Consider the following 16,496-nt stretch of genomic DNA (forward strand, 5'->3'; position numbering starts at 1 on the left):
AAACTGAAAACTGAAACTAAAAACTGAAAAACACTGTAGCGAAATAATTTTTAAATGTGTGAATAGTATCGTGGGACCCATTTTTAATGAAAAAGTTGCTGAAAAGTGAAATTTGTGGGTCCGTGAACAGTACACGATGTGCTGTGATTGGTCCAAAAAAATTTGAAAAGTCAAAGTTTGCGGCTACTGTTCATTGAACAGTGCATGAACAGTAGCCGCAAACCCAAAACGCGTGAAAAAAAAAAAAAAATGAAAAACGCAGACGCAGGATTGGGCGTTAAATGAAAAACGCAGACGCAGGATTGGGCGAAAACGCCCAATCCAAACGCACTCTTAATAGGAGCACCTGGAAAAGTGAAAATTCACACGTTTGCCTTTACTGATATCTCCATCCATGACATAAATACAGTTCCTGTGACTCCATCTGCTTTTCAAAATAAATACAAGTACTTTCCCGGATATTACCTAGCACAAATTGGGCCATTTTTATTTTATTTCTCATTGGAATCATGTGATATTCTTTATTGCCACTATGATGGGGAAGCCTGTCTTATTGTCATAATGGAAAATAAAAAACGTAGGTACAGGGGAAAAAAGAAAGATGGGATCCGGTGCATTATTCAGCCAAAAAAAAAGGGGGAAGGAAGAAAGAAAGAGACACACTGAGCTTTGTAGTCCTGAGTGTTGTTCATTGTAACTTTTTTTTCATAATTTGTTGAAGTGGTTGATTATGTCTATGAGAAGTGGACAATTACTTTACATGGATCCACAACTTTTTTATTTATCACTCACAATCAATCATTTCAATAAGTATTAATAACAATAAGTAATAATAAAAGTTATATCCCTGATTTATTGTTTCTCATTTAAAAGAGAATTTGGGTTGGATTCCTCTTTACCTCAATCGATGTCTGAATTAAAGGGAGGAGAAGGTAGTACAAAAGAGTATTTTCATGATTGATGTTTTGAAAAATTAAATTTTCCAAAATAATGTTGTTTCCGTCCTAATGTTATTTTGTTTTTCTTTTTATTTTTATTTTTGGAATTTTCTAATTCAAGTTTACAAAAGATTGGTTCTTTAATCAACTAATAACTTGTTTAACTACTTAGATTAACTAATTAACTTTTGGCTAATATTTATTACTCATACATACTTAGGGTCTGTTTGGATATCGCTTATTATTGAAAACTAAAAACAGTATTGCAAAATAATTTTTAAATGTGTGAATAGTACCGTGGAACCCAATTTTAAAGTTGTTTTTGGTGAAAAAAATATGTGTGGGTCCTGCAAACAGTGCACGGGACCTACAGGAAAAACGTAGCCGCACTGAGAACTAGACACGCTATCCAAACTCTACCTTAATGTCTATTTGGAATTCCCTTATTTTGTTAAAATTTAAATTTTTTTGCTAAACGTACGGTAGATAAAGGTAAAAATTAGTTGAAATACCCATGAATAGTACCAAAAATTAATGGGACCCATGAATAGTACCAAAAAATACCATGGAGCACATGAATAGTAGCAAAAATAAACTGAACAGTAAAATAAGTTAGTTTTTTAAGTTGGAGCCAAGCACACTTTTACATACAACCATTAATCTGATTTGGCTAAAATTGTGACTTGAAGTCATGATTTCAAATTTCAACTTTTCCAAGTCCAACTTAAAAATTGTGACATGAAGTCATGATTTTTGTATAAAAATGACGTGTATATGGTTGTCTGTGTAAGACTAGCTTTTCTTGATTAGTCTTGCACTAAGTTCTTGATCCTATGCTCATGTTTTGTACTCCACACGTACCTGATCAAGCTGTTGTGCTGGTCTAAATGAATTTTGGGCTGGTTCCAGCTTTGGGCTTATTACAGGAGACCTAGCTTATGAATTGAATCAAAAGAATTATTTTGAGAAATCCTTTTTAAAAACAGTACTAGCTAGAGTATTATTTCAGGAAAAACTTATTATAACACACGAGAATTACCACCCAGTTAATGATGATTGTTGTCCATTAGGTGGGGAGTATGTTCCATGTAGAATACTACCAAGTACGAAGTCAAAACAGATTCAACAACAGTCATTGAAAAAAAAACATGATTCAAGGATTTTCATAGAAGTGTTGATTCCAGGATTTTAGTGTTTTGGAATGATTCCTTTGTTTGCATATTTGAAATTTGAAATTTGAAATTTGAAGGTCTTCTCCCTCATATCTCATATACGTTTTTTGCCGTATAGTTCATTTGCTTACCCTTTTTTTTTGGGGAGAGAAAGGTCATTTGCTTATTAGACCGTAGGAATAGAAGTCATCCATCTAAATGTCATAATTAATTGACAATCCCTATGATGTACAAACTAAAAAGAAATTTTAAATCATAAATATAATTTGACGAGGAATAAGTAATTTCACAGTAGATATATAGTGATGATGAACTCAGAAGAAGACCTTAGAACACCTGAAAATGAAGAAGGTGACTTAGGTTACTCTGGTTAATTTTATTTTTGCTTTTAACAAATGGGAGATGAGCATTTAAATCTAGCTTGATATCTTCTCTCTATTGTAAAGATGGGATAATGCCATTGCTTTACAATAGTACTCTTACCACCTGCATGATTTGGAGCTTTAAACATTTCAACAGTGCTTTACAATAAGTTTAAAAATACAATAAATTTACCACTCACTCTTGTAGATGGGATGGTACCCGTACCTCTCTATGCTTGAAGTGCTTATGGGTTTAGGGGGTTGGAATTCAAGTTGTTAGTAACATACTAAGGTAGTAATTAATGTACAATGAAGATGATGCCAATAGTGGTCCCATATGAGAGTTATTTTGACAAATCTCAATCATCCATCTTAACAAATTAATAAAAAAGTTGTGAAACTTCTTGTGTTAGCAGCATTGTTGTAGTCTTTGGTGGTCCTCTGCATTTATTTTGTCTTACCATTTTCAATAAACATGAATTAAAAGAAGCAAACAGTCTATAGCGTGCAACTTACAAATGTTAAAAAGAATAAAAGAATTATATTACGTATGTTACAACTTACATAGAGACCATGAAATTAATCAGAGAGTTACAAAAAAAATAAAAGAATTGACGGAGGTTCGTAGTCCTATTTTTGCCTAGGATGTGGTACATTCTGTAGGAAGGCCTTGGGGAAACCTCTTTGTGTCTGTGCAATAGTTGTATATCATATAGTTCTTCTGCGCCCATTGCAATCTCTGCTGACTAGCTGAATCCAACTCTTGTGAGAGCCAAGCATTATTGCTAGAAGTAGCAGAGGGAGAGTTTGAACCGCAGGAGGATGCCCCAGAGGTCCAAACACAAGCATTTGCGTTGAAGTTTCTATAGGAAGCAGTGAAAGGAGCTTGTGTCCAATCAGTCTTGACAAGTCCACCCCTTGTGGCCCAATCATCAGCATTCCAGAGGCTAGAGTATATCCTCATTGGTTGATTCTTTGGGAATGGAACACCATTTGACTCCAAGTTCTTGAACTCTCTAATAGGAGTGCCATCCACAGAGAAACTGAGATGAAAAAGGAAAAAGTCAATACATAGTGTATAGGGAAAAAACTGGAACAACTACATAAATTTTAAGTTTTTAACTAGTAAGAAATTGGTGCAATACTTACATAATGCGTTGGGGATTCCAAAGTATGGAATAAGTGTGAAAATCTGCAGTTGGGTCAAACCATAGATAGAATTGCTGCTCTCTGTTGCCCTTGCCTTGGCTGAACACATTAGTGTGAAGTATATAAGGATCACCACTCAGATTCCCCAAGAATTCAAAGTCTATCTCATCCCATGTTGATCCTTTCGAGGACAACTGCAGACACAGACATAAGCATTAGCTATTGAACATGTAGTCCTGTTTAAAATAGAATGAAGCACTAGTGTCAGAAAAGCTTACATAATAGGCAGTGACAGTGCCAGCAGAGTTTCCAGGGACAAGCTTGAGCTGCATATCAATCTTTCCAAATAGATATTCATTCTTGGACTGGAATCCTGAGCCAGAAGTTTTGTCTAGTGAGAGAGTAAGGAGCTCACCATTGTTGATTATATTAGCACGGCCATCTCCCCATGTAATGTCAAAATCTTGGTTCAAGTTAGCAGCTGAGGCAACCATGATTGACCCAAGAAGAAGCACTAGAAGGATCAATGGAGCACTTGAAGAAGCCATAGAAGCCATGAATTCTATGTTAATGGGTGATAAGAAAATTGGAGTATTTCTGTATTTGACTATTTGTAATGTAAGTGAAGTTTACTGAGTGAAGAGATTGGTGTTGGCAGAACTAGTTTGGGCTGGTATTTATACTAGGCAATTAGGGTGTGAAGACACAAAGCATAGGAAAGGCCATAGGAAGGTCGAGTCATGTAATAAGCTATAGCCAGTTGTTGTCACGAAAAGTTATTACAAAGATAGCTGTTTGAATCGCACCAACACCACCAAATAAACCTTCAATTATACATATAACACGCTGTTTTGCATAAGTTTCCCATGAAAGTTCCTAGTTACTGCTGTCCAGTTGTTATCACCTGCCCTGCCTCTTTGGATTTTCCTACTTATGAATTCATGAGAAACAGGGAATTGAAAACATATATAATAAAAAAAAAAATTGCGACTCCACGAGCATAAAGAAACCATAGGGAAAGTGAGTATCACATGTATACTCTAATCGGTCACGCGCTGTTGTAAGGTTATTAAATAACAACAGTCATATATAAATTAAAAGAGGAGATTAGATGTCAATCTTAACTGCTATAATGGTCTTATAAGGAATAAAAGCTGGCGGTAGCTCAAATTTAAATATTGTATAATCGTGAATTAGAAAATACATACTACGTACTGTGTATAATTCTACATTGTTGGGTTGGGTTAAGATTTTGAGCACCAGTAATTAACTAATAACTTGAGTTAATTTTTAGTTCAATTACATGTAAAATCAATACAATCAAATCACCAAACTAAAGTTGAATGCAGCGGAAAAAAAAAAAGTTTGACACATTGATTTGATCATGATGGGAAAACTTTCGCTTACAAAATTCCATCTGGTAAGTATTTAGGTCACTACTCCTGAAGAATCCACTAACAAAAATAGAAGTTACAAGTACAATGAATCTTACTGTATTTCGAAGTACTTACCTACAGTAGAGGATACTAATCTTTGAGAAAACTTAGGTCCAACCCCAATTGGACTACTTCTTGTAGCAAACTTCCTTTTTGCGCGAACCTCCCATTAGGACTAACACCAACCCAATCATTGTTTAACGTAGCTTTATGCAAATTTCTTCAATACATACTGTAAGGGCACAATTTGTAACAAACCATAATAGTGTTGGGCTCGCGCGTAAAAATGCCCAAACAATATCATTTGTAGAGCGTGGGTTTGAAAGGTTAGGCCTTAGTCACCAGACGGCAGGTTTCTCGTGGTGTTCATACATAACTAAGTCGTTTTCGCCTTAGGAGTCTTTCTCCTGGAGGCGGGCTGGGAGGCTCTGGTTTTTAGTCATTTTTCCCAGCCCCCTTTATGAATTGTTTACTTTTCCTTTTATACTAGCCTGTGTTTTTTTATCCTTCGTCCACGTGTAGGATCGACATTCCAAGACTGATACTCTTCCCATCAGCCCATACCCAGAGTGGTTGGGGGTGGTTGTAAAAGCTGGAGAGTATGGCTCTGTCAGGTGCAGAGTATTGAATAGCAGTAAGGACAGCTTTCCCTGGTCGTTATTCTTTCCAGCATACCCTTTTCTATTGGCACAGATATTTTAGATTTTTTCCCAAGTTGTTTCTATACCATTTTAGCCCTTTCTTCTTGTGAGATCTCGGACATGCCGAGAACTGAATCGTCCTCGGCTGTGTCCCTAAGGCTATTTTGTACTTGTATTACCGATCCTGGGCTATAACCCTTCTCGGCTCGGGCCTTTAAACCCCAATGAATAAATAGGCCAGGGCCACAAACTATTGGGCCCCACACATACCTTGATGAAGTGGTAGCAATTTGGCACAAAATCCTAAGAGCACAAATGTCGCAGCAGCTCCATAGTATGTGCATCTCTTTGTGTATATGATGACAAACATAAAAATTTACTTTTCATTTGTCTTGGAACCCTAGTGTATGAAATCAAGACAAGTCAAATCATTGTGGACTGAAACAAAAATTATTGTTCAATTTTCCCGTAGCTCGATAGATCGAGAGTTGTCGAGCTAAGTATCAAGATTCATTTATTCTCAATAGATTGACAAGTATCAAGAAATTTCAAATTCCTATCTTTGGCAAGTTTTCTTGACCTGTCTTGTATTTTCAAATTATATTGCTTGTTTATGTCTGTAAGGACTCAATTTGTATCGATCCCAAACTGATATTGGGTTTGTACGTTAAAGGCCCAAATAATAAAATTTGTAGAGCGTGGGCTGAAAGGCTAGGCCTTGGTCACCGGACAGTGGTTAGTCATGGTTTTCATGGTGGACACACAGAGGTGAACCACGTTTGCCCAAGAAATCTCTCCTCGGCACGGCCTGGAAGGTTCTAGTTCTTGGCCTTTTTTTCCAGCCTTTTTTCTGGATTGCTTACTTCTCTTTTTATACTAGCCTTTACCCTCTCTCCAACGTCCACGTGTAGATTCAGCTTTCTAGGGCTGATACTTGTCCTATCAGCCCATACCCAAAGTGGTCAGGGGTGGTTGTAAAAGCTAAAAAGCATGGTAAAGAGCATGGACCTGTCAGGCGCAGAGTACTTAATTGCAGTATTGGCAGCCTTTTACTTGGGCCGCTCCTATACTGTGCTCGCCTTTTCTTTTAGGAGCGCTCTGGGATGCCAAGGACAAAATCGTCCTCGGCTATATCCCTAGGCCATTTGGACTTTCATTGTATGTCCTCGGCAATGCCTCTCCTCGGCTCGGGCCTTGGGCCCTAATGTAAAGTGGGCCGGGGTTATAAATTCTCTGGCCCCACAATGTCTTTGAACATTTAAACTAAGACTGAATTACATATAGAATTCATTTTATCAGATGTTTACCAACATCAAGAAATATGACCCTAACAAACATGTATGAAATTACAAATCTTGTGTTTGCATGGATTTTCTTTAACTTTGTGTTAGAGCCCTATATTCTCTCCCCTAATGTGTGTGTGTTTCTAAAGAAAAAACTTCAAATGTTTTTCTTTTTTAAATGGTCTTTCTAGAAGTAAAGGAAACACCAATGATCGTTATGTCAACTAACATCTCATTTTATTTTTAATATGTTTCGAATCTCTCCTAGTTAAATGTATTGAAAAAAAAAATGAAAAAAAAAAGAAGTAAAGGAAGCAACTAACATTAGGATTTAAAGGTTGAAGTCTTAGTCCAAGTAATTTGTCACTTTAAAAAATGAATTTAGTAAACAACCATTATTATTTTACCACCAACTGGACCATTATTTTCCCTTTATATAAATGAATTTGGTAAATAACCATTATTCTTTTACCACCAAGTGGACTATTATTTTCCCTTTGTATAAGCTCTAGAAATAAAAATAGCCGATTAATACACTACCAACTAAGGGCGGATCTAGGATTTCAATCTAGGGGCCAAAGTATAAGAAAAAAAAATAAAAAAATAAAAAAACCCCAAATGGTTACCTATACATAGTATTAAGTATTAACAAACTATCAATCAAGATAAATACACAAAATAATTGTTTTTTAATACATTAAGATGAAATTATTTACCAACAACAAAAAAACACAAACTAATATTGTTTCTTAAGAGCATCAGCTGTTGCAAAAAAAATTTATTTTCACAAATTAAAACTTACTTTTGCCACTCTAATATAGCATTTGAAATATCTCGTACATTAGTGTTTTTGGTATTTGGTGTTCTAAATACTAAATATTTAGCATTTACAACAATTGATGCTGGTACTCTAATACTGGGTTGACTAGGATTTTTTATTTTAAAATTTTGTTTTTGTTAAGTTTTTGAGTTGGGTAGTTGCTAGTTGAGTTAGGCTAATTAAAAGGGAGGAGTCTAAGTTTTTAGAAGAGGGAGGTGTAACTCTAGAAATAAAAAAATATAACCAATAATTTTTTTTTCTTTGGGCCAGGGGTCGAGTCCCCTTGGGTCCGTGCCTGCTACCAACCCATTTATAAGATTATGAAGAGTCGTATGACTCAACTGACTCCTTATGATATTTTAAACGAAAACATCCAACGTTCAAATCATTCACTCCCTCCCAGTTATTGAATTATAAGAAAAAAAAAAAAAAACTTATTTATAAGATTAACAAAAAAAATCATTTGAAAAGTGAAAAAAAGAAAAAGGAAAAAGAAAAAGAACAAACATAACTAAAATACCCAGGCTGAAGGTTTGTAAAAACTCCACAAGCTTTTCGGTTATAGAATTATGATGTGATCTCCATTTTTTATGCCCGTTAACCTTATAGGCTAATAGTGGGCCTATTTAGCAAACAGGACAGGTCTTGCATTATTGGTTTTGACCTATTGAATATGAGAAAGTTTATAGATACAAAAATTTTAACAAAACTTGTTTTATAAACAATAATGTGATATCAAAATAAGTGACAAATGCCAAAGAATAAAAGAATTTGATTATATAAATGGCATACAGATTAATTAATCAATTGGGAATGTCCAAAAATAAAAGAATTGACTTACAAGCTATCTTCTTTTCTCTAAGACATGGTGCATTCCGGAGGGAGGCCTGGGGATAATCTCCCCGTGTCTGTGCAGTAATTGTATTCCTATTTTGAATGCTGTTACTCAGGACGTATTGACACATGTCGCATAAAAATAAATAAATAAAGTTGTTGGTATTAGAAGATTTTAATACCACAAAAAATTTTAGTATTTGATAACTCAAAAACCTATTTTATCTATTTTAACACATAATAACTGATAAAATAGTAATAAAATAATATATATTTTATTATATTTTTTATGCCTCCCTTGCTATCGTGAAGGGTTAGTCTTAGCAGTTTACTGTAATGTAATAAGAAGGTAAAAAAATTTGCCTTTATAACTCCACCAATATTGAGTACTAATTGGAGTTTGAGGTGGTAAAAAACTATTTTACCACCATGGTGATGCTCTTAAATAAACAAGGTTCTTGGTATTTTTGGTCTTACCGTTTCCAATAAAAATGAATTTTATCCAGAGTGCAAAGTGGGTAAGTTTTTTTTTTTTTTTTAATGTATGTAAACTTTTTTGTTCTAAGTAACTGACAAATGTCTAAAAGAATAAAAGAATTGAAATTAAATTCTATAAGAACGTGGTATAAAATTTTATCCCTCCAATTCCAACATGCTAAATCATCTTATCACATATTTAAAAATAAACATAATCATACTCAATTAATTTTAAACCCATATATAAATCCAACCAAATTGGGAATCTATTGAAATGTTATTAGGTATGGTAGGATGTATTGAATTTTAAATAAAATGTTGATGTGGTAATCATTTATTGGATGGTGTAAAACATGGATTTTATCCCTCATCTTTATAGAATTTAATTTCAAAAGAATTATATTACGTACTTTACAACTTTCATAGAGAACACAAAAATAACCAGAGAGTTACGAAAAATTAAAAAATAAAAGAATTGACACAAGGTTCCGAGTCCTATTTTTGTCTAAGATGTGGTACATTCTGTAGGGAGGCCTTGGGGAAATCTCTTTGTATCTGTGCAATAGTTGTATATCATGTAGTTCTTCTGCGCCCATTTCAATCTCTGCTGACTTGCTGAATCCAATTCTTGTGAGAGCCAAGCATTACTGCTAGATGTAGAAGAGGGAGAGTTTGAACCGCAAGAAGATCCCCCAGAGGACCAAACACAAGCATTTGCATTGAAGTTTCTATAGGAAGCAGTGAAAGGAGCTTGTGTCCAATCTGTCTTGATGAGTCCACCCCTTGTGGCCCAGTCATCAGCATTCCAGAGGCTAGAGTATATCCTCATTGGCTGGTTCTTTGGGAATGGAACACCATTTGACTCCAAGTTCTTGAACTCTCTAATGGGAGTGCCATCCACAGAGAAGCTGAGATGAAAAAGGAAAAAGTCAATACAAAGTGCATATGTACGGGAAAATTGGGAAAAGGTACGTGAATGAGAAATTAGTGCAATGCTTACATGATGCGCTGGGGATTCCAAAGTATGGAATAGGTGTGAAAATCCGCAGTTGGGTCAAACCAAAGATAGAACTGTTGTTCTCTGTTTCCCTTGCCTTGGCTGAACACATTAGTGTGAAGTATATAAGGATCACCACTCAGATTTCCCAAGAATTCAAAGTCTATCTCATCCCATGTTGATCCTTTTGAGGATAACTGTAAACAAAATATTCAAAGAGAAATTAGCATTAGCTATTGAACATGTAGTCTTGTTTAAAATTGCTTAAAGCACTAGAGGCAGGAAAGCTTACATAATAGGCAGTGACAGTGCCAGCAGAGTTTCGAGGGACAAGCTTGAGCTGCATATCAATCTTTCCAAATAGATATTCACTCTTGGACTGAAATCCTGATCCAGAAGTTTTGTCAAGTGAGAGAGTAAGGAGCTCACCATTGTTGATTATATTCGCACGGCCATCTCCCCATGTAATGTCAAAGTCTTGGTTCAAGTTACCAGCAGAGGCAACCATGATTGACCCAAGAACAATGGGCACTAGAAGAATGATTAAGGGAACACTTGAAGAAGTCATAGAAGCCATGAGTATTTGACTATTTATAATGTAAGTGAAGCTTGCTGAGTGAAGAGATTGGTGTTGTAAGTATTAGTTTGGGCTGGTATTTATACTAGGCAATGAGGATGTGAAGACACAGCGCAAAGGAAGGGCCATAGGAAGGTTCAGTCACGTAATTAATACGCTGTAGCCAGTTGTTGTCATGAAAACTTATTGCAAAGAGAGCTGTCTGAATCGCACTAACACCACCAAATAAACCTTCAACTTTTATACATATAGCACACTGCTTTGCATATACTACTAATGAAAGTGCCTAGTTACTGCTGTCCAGTTCTTATCAGCAGCCTGCCTCTTTTACGCTTATTTTTTGAAAGCACCAGCCCTGCCTCTGCCTCTGCCTCTGCCTCTGCCTCTGCCTCTGCCTCTGCCTCTGCTTCTGCCTCTTAGATTCAAGAGAAATAAGGAATAAACTAAAAATTGTAATTCCGCCAGTATTTCAATTACCAAAGTACCAAAGACAGTGTATAAATCATAAAGAAACCTCAGGGAAAGTGAGTATGACATGTATACTCTAATCTGTCACGCTCTCTTGGAAGGTCGGATTTTATTAATTTTTTTAAAGGACCTTATCACCTACCTAATATATTTTGGCTCACAAAATTTTTACACCACTTTTATTCAATCCTCTCTCATACAGGTAATTAATGTAACCAAAATCAAACTATAAACGAGGAGATTAGCTGCCAATCTTAAATGCTATATATATTTTTTGATCAAGATCTTAAATGCTATATTGGTCATAAGGGAGTGAAAGCAAGTGGGAGCTCAAATTTAGAAATGCATAATCGTTAATTAGAAAATGCATACTATGTGGATTAATTAGAAAATGCATACTATGACTATTGTAGGTCAACTAGTTGATACCTTTTGATATTTTTAATAGAGATATGAGATATCCAATGTTCAAATCCCCTCTTTACCAACTATTGAATTTTTAAAAATGAAATAAAAAGTGCAGTCCATGCAGTATCATTCATGAAGAATTTTACAAGTCTGATAAATAATAATACAAATTTATTATTTTTGTTTTTTAAATAGTCTTTCTAAAAGTAGAGTAAACACCAATTAATGACCTTTAGGTCAACTAGCATCTCATATTCTTTTTATTGTTAAGAGAGACGTTTCAAGGTTAAAACCTGCCTCCTCCTACTTGAAATGTATAAAAATAAGTAAATAAATAAATAAAAAGCTAGCATTTGGATTTGAAGGTGGAAGTCTTAGTCCAAGTAATCCGTCAATTTTGAGTAATGATTTGCTCTTACAATTAACTGGTATAATAACAAATTGACAAATCATGATACAACTAAGAATAATGTTATACCAGGAAAAATTTCTATTGGACACTTTTTAAAAAATGAATGTAGGAAAATAGACTACCATTTTTTTTTTTCTTTTCTGAATACAAATCTTCTGTAATTTTTTTTTTTTTTTTTTTGTATTCTATATTATATTCCACCATTCACAATTTATCATGTATTTTAAAATTCCCTTTATATAAGCTCTCCCATAAAATTAAAAAAATAAAAATAAAAATAAAAGGAAAAAATTCTGACTGATGCACTACATTATAAGATTATTTAGCCAAAAAAACCATCTATAAGATTAACCAAAAATAAATAAACTTGTTAAAAAAAACCCTTAGAAATGAGGATTTGTAAAAACTCCACAATCTTTTATAGGTTATTTGAATTATGATATTATCTTTACTTTATAATGCACGTACACCTTATAGGCTAACAGTATGCAAACTTGGCAAACGGGATAGGGTCTCGTGTGTTTGGTTTTGACCTATTAAATATGGGTTAAAATGTGAATGGACCATACCATATCGTCGGGTTTGGGTCAGTCAGCCGAAATGTGGTTGGCTATACCTGGGTCAGTTCAATCTTTTAGGTCAGTTGGGCTGACTATTGGACTGGGCCTTAAACGTGTTTTTTAAGTTAGAATGGGTTGGAGCCTAAATGTGTGTGTTTGACTTGAATGGGTCGGGCCTCAAAATTTTATATATTTAATTTTGTTTTCTTAATAAACCAACCAATTCATGAATATGGGACATTTTTTAACCATTAAGTTTTGGACTCTATTAATATTTGGGTCTCTATTAATTGAATTCATTGACAAATTTCTATCACCTAAAGCAAACTGCTCCATATTTACAAGAGTTCAAGCTAATTCAATAATCATCATCGTAGTCTACGAGGTCTTATTTTGATAGCTAGCAATGATCTAGATGCAGTAATTCTCTTTTATTAATTCCTAGATGATCAATTAAAGCTAAAAGACATAGGAGCACTCAAATATTTCCTAGGCTTGGAGGTTGCAAGGCCCTCTAAAGGTATTATTGTCTGAATCTGGCTATTTTGGGTTGCAAATCAGTAAAATTTTCGATGGAGGAGCTTTCGAAGTTTTCAACTCATGAGGGAGAGCCACTAAACCCCTAAGCACCAATTAGCTGACTTTTTCACTGAACCCCTCGGATTTTAACAATTTACTAATCTACACTCCAAGATGGGCATCAACAACATATATGCTCCACCTAGAGGGGCTACTAAGATTTTGTTGTTATACGACTGGTAATTTAGTGAATAGGCTCAGTAGACTACATGTATCTTAAGATCTCTTATTATTTGTCTCATACACGTGGATTGCCAAGTGTATAGTTATGATTGGTTCTTTGTAGTTAGTGGATTGCCAATAATAATTTTCCCAGTTTTTTAACAATTCTTGATTTTTTTTTTTGGTCACACTGTTATCAATAAACATGAATTAAAGAAGTAAACCGAGGTTCATAGCTTGCCGAGAATGTAAAAACTATTATAACTGTAAGGGACAAATGTCTAAAAGAATAAAAGAATTATATATTCCGTGGTTTATAACTTACATAGAGAACACAAACGTAATCAGAGAGTCACGAACAAATAAAAAATAAATAAAAGAATTGGCTTAATAGATGAAAGAATCGACACAAAATTCCCAGTCCTATTTTTGTCTAGGATGTGGTACATTCTGTAGGAAGGCCTTGGGGAAACCTCTTTGTGTCTGTGCAATAGTTGTATATCATGTAGTTCTTCTGCGCCCATTGCAATCTCTGTTGACTTGCTGAATCCAACTCTTGTGATAGCCAAGCATTATTGTTGGATGTAGAAGAGGGAGATTTTGAACCACAGGAGGATGCCCCAGAGGTCCAAACACAAGCATTTGCATTGAAGTTCCTATACGAAGCAGTGAAAGGAGCTTGTGTCCAATCTGTCTTGACAAGTCCACCCCTTGTTGCCCAGTCATCAGCGTTCCAGAGGCTAGAGTATATTCTCATTGGCTGGTTCTTTGGGAACGGAACACCATTTGACTCCAAGTTCTTGAACTCTCTAATGGGAGTGCCATCCACAGAGAAGCTGAGATGAAAAAGCAAAAAGTCAAAACAAAGTGTATACGGGAAAATTGGGAAAAAGGTACATAAATGAGAAATTGGTGCAATGCTTACATGATGCGCTGGGGATTCCAAAGTATGGAATAGGTGTGAAAATCCGCAGTTGGGTCAAACCATAGATAGAATTGTTGTTCTCTGTTTCCCTTGCCTTGGCTGAACACATTAGTATGAAGTATGTAAGGATCACCACTCAGATTCCCCAAGAATTCAAAGTCTATCTCATCCCATGTTGATCCTTTAGAGGACAACTGCAGACACAAACGTAAGCATTAGCTATTGAACATGTAGTCTTGTTTAGAAATTGAATAAAGCACTAATGGCAGGAAAACTTACATAATAGGCAGTGACAGTGCCAGCAGAGTTTCCAGGGACAAGCTTGAGCTGCATATCAATCTTTCCAAAAAGATATTCATTCTTGGACTGGAATCCTGAGCCTGAAGTTTTGTCGAGTGAGAGAGTAAGAAGCTCACCATTGTTGACTATATTAGCACGGCCATCTCCCCATGTAATGTCAAAGTCTTGGTTCAAGTTACCAGCAGAGGCAACCATCATTGACCCAAGAACAAGGGGCACAAGAAGAATTAAAGGAACACTTGAAGAAGTCATTGAAGCCATGAATTCTATGTTAATGGGTGATATGAATATTGGAGTATTTGACTATTTGTAATGCAATTGTAGCTTGCTGAGTGAATAGATTGGTGTTGTCAGAATTAGTTTGGGCTGGTATTTATACTTGGCAATGGAGATGTGAAAACAAAAGGCAAGGGAAGGGCCATAAGAAGGTTCAGTCATGCAATAAGCTGTACCCAGTTGTTGGCATGAAAAGCTGTTTGAATTGCACTGAAACGCTACCAAATAAACTTTCAATTATACATGTAGTCACGCGGTTTTGCATTGATTTATAATAAAAAATATATATAAGTGGAGTTATTGCAGTCACGCCGTTTTGCATTGTTTATTAGTCTAATGGATCGCTCTCTCTCTCTCTCTCTCTTGGTGGAAGGTAGGATTAAAATAAAGGAATGGACCTCACCTAGCTAATTAGATTTTCGGTTCACACAAAATTTACCCCACTTTTATTCATTGTCAGGTTATTAAATAACAAAAGTCATTTAAACGAGGAGATTAGCTGCCAATCTTAAATGCTATCAAGGTCATAAGCAATAAACTTCAAAAAAAAAAAAAAAAAGAGGGTCATAAGCAATAAACGCAAGTGAGAGCTCAAAAATTGCTTTTTTTTTTTCTCACGTGGGAGCTCAAATTTTAATGCTGCATAATCGCTAATTAGAATATGCATATTATGTAGTGCTATCATTCATGAAGAATTCTACATGTGGGGACCAAATTTTTATTTATTTATAGTTTTAATAAAATAATCTTTTTGAAAAGCAAAGGAATCACCAATGACCTGTATGTTAGTTTCTTTAAAACTTTCTCCCATTTTTTCTTTTGTGTGTGTTAATATACTTAGTATTCTTAAAATATTAAAAAAAAAAAAAAAAAAAAAAAAAAGCCCTATGTGTCAACTTGCAACTTATAGTGTTTTTAATGGAGATGTCTCTATTTTGGGTTTGAATCTCCCATTTCTTACAATATATAGAGGGTTAGGTCAATATATTTAGGGGTGGTAAAACTGGACATGATTTACGAACTCAATATGACACAACACAAAATTAGCAGATTATGGGTTGATGCTTAATGAGTTAGTGTCATATTCGGGTTGACATGACTGAGTCATTTAATAAATGGGTTGGGTTAGTGTCCAATCTATGGAACTTATTTGATTTATCTGACCCGTTTAATTAAGTGACAAATTTACCAATATACCCTTCAAATCTTAAGTATATAAACTAATTAGTTGTTGCGGTTTATTATTTTTTTTGGGACATATTATGATTTATTATTTGTGATATTGAGATATTTTTTAGTTTCGAATGATTATTAGTAATGCAGGTACTTGTTAGTTCTGAATTTTATAATAAAAATATTTATTTTTTTGGCTTTTCATAATTCAATTTGGTTAATATGAATTTTTTTTCTTTCCATTTTGATAAAATCTGATAAGCAAGTTAACACAATTGACTTATTTAATAAATGAATCATGCTAGGGTTGAGGAATCTTTGTCCTTTTAATAAACATGTCAGGTTAATATTGACTCATATAGTCAGATACTCATGAGTTGACACGACATGAACTCGAGCGAACACGAATTGTCACCCCTAAATATATTATGAGATATAAAGTAAAAAATTTTAATGGTCTTTTTCTTAACACTAAATAAGTAAATATCAATTAAATATTATTTATAATTTTTTATTAAAACCGTTTTTTTTTAAATGTAAATTTGCT

General features: G+C 34.6%; 3 protein-coding genes across 3 annotated transcripts; all 3 read right to left on the reverse strand.

Moving 5' to 3' along the window:
- Window positions 1-2,993: 2,993 nt before the first annotated feature.
- Window positions 2,994-4,269, reverse strand: LOC115977404 (probable xyloglucan endotransglucosylase/hydrolase protein 23). The gene is made up of 3 exons (XM_031099233.1): window positions 3,900-4,269; window positions 3,622-3,815; window positions 2,994-3,515 (listed from the first exon to the last, which is right to left on the reverse strand). The coding sequence occupies exons 1-3, from the start codon at window positions 4,176-4,178 to the stop codon at window positions 3,113-3,115; spliced, it is 876 nt and encodes a 291-aa protein (XP_030955093.1). The 5' UTR covers window positions 4,179-4,269; the 3' UTR covers window positions 2,994-3,112.
- LOC115977402 (probable xyloglucan endotransglucosylase/hydrolase protein 23) lies at window positions 2,994-14,922 on the reverse strand. The gene is made up of 4 exons (XM_031099232.1): window positions 14,480-14,922; window positions 14,201-14,394; window positions 13,716-14,111; window positions 2,994-3,119 (listed from the first exon to the last, which is right to left on the reverse strand). The coding sequence occupies exons 1-4, from the start codon at window positions 14,759-14,761 to the stop codon at window positions 3,113-3,115; spliced, it is 879 nt and encodes a 292-aa protein (XP_030955092.1). The 5' UTR covers window positions 14,762-14,922; the 3' UTR covers window positions 2,994-3,112.
- Window positions 9,465-10,722, reverse strand: LOC115977401 (probable xyloglucan endotransglucosylase/hydrolase protein 23). The gene is made up of 3 exons (XM_031099231.1): window positions 10,402-10,722; window positions 10,113-10,306; window positions 9,465-10,020 (listed from the first exon to the last, which is right to left on the reverse strand). Exons 1-3 carry the CDS (start codon window positions 10,684-10,686, stop codon window positions 9,618-9,620), a joined length of 882 nt encoding a protein of 293 aa, XP_030955091.1. The 5' UTR covers window positions 10,687-10,722; the 3' UTR covers window positions 9,465-9,617.
- Window positions 14,923-16,496: the final 1,574 nt, after the last annotated feature.

Source organism: Quercus lobata, chromosome 2 (genome assembly GCF_001633185.2).
Source record: "Quercus lobata isolate SW786 chromosome 2, ValleyOak3.0 Primary Assembly, whole genome shotgun sequence".
NCBI lineage: Eukaryota > Viridiplantae > Streptophyta > Magnoliopsida > Fagales > Fagaceae > Quercus > Quercus lobata.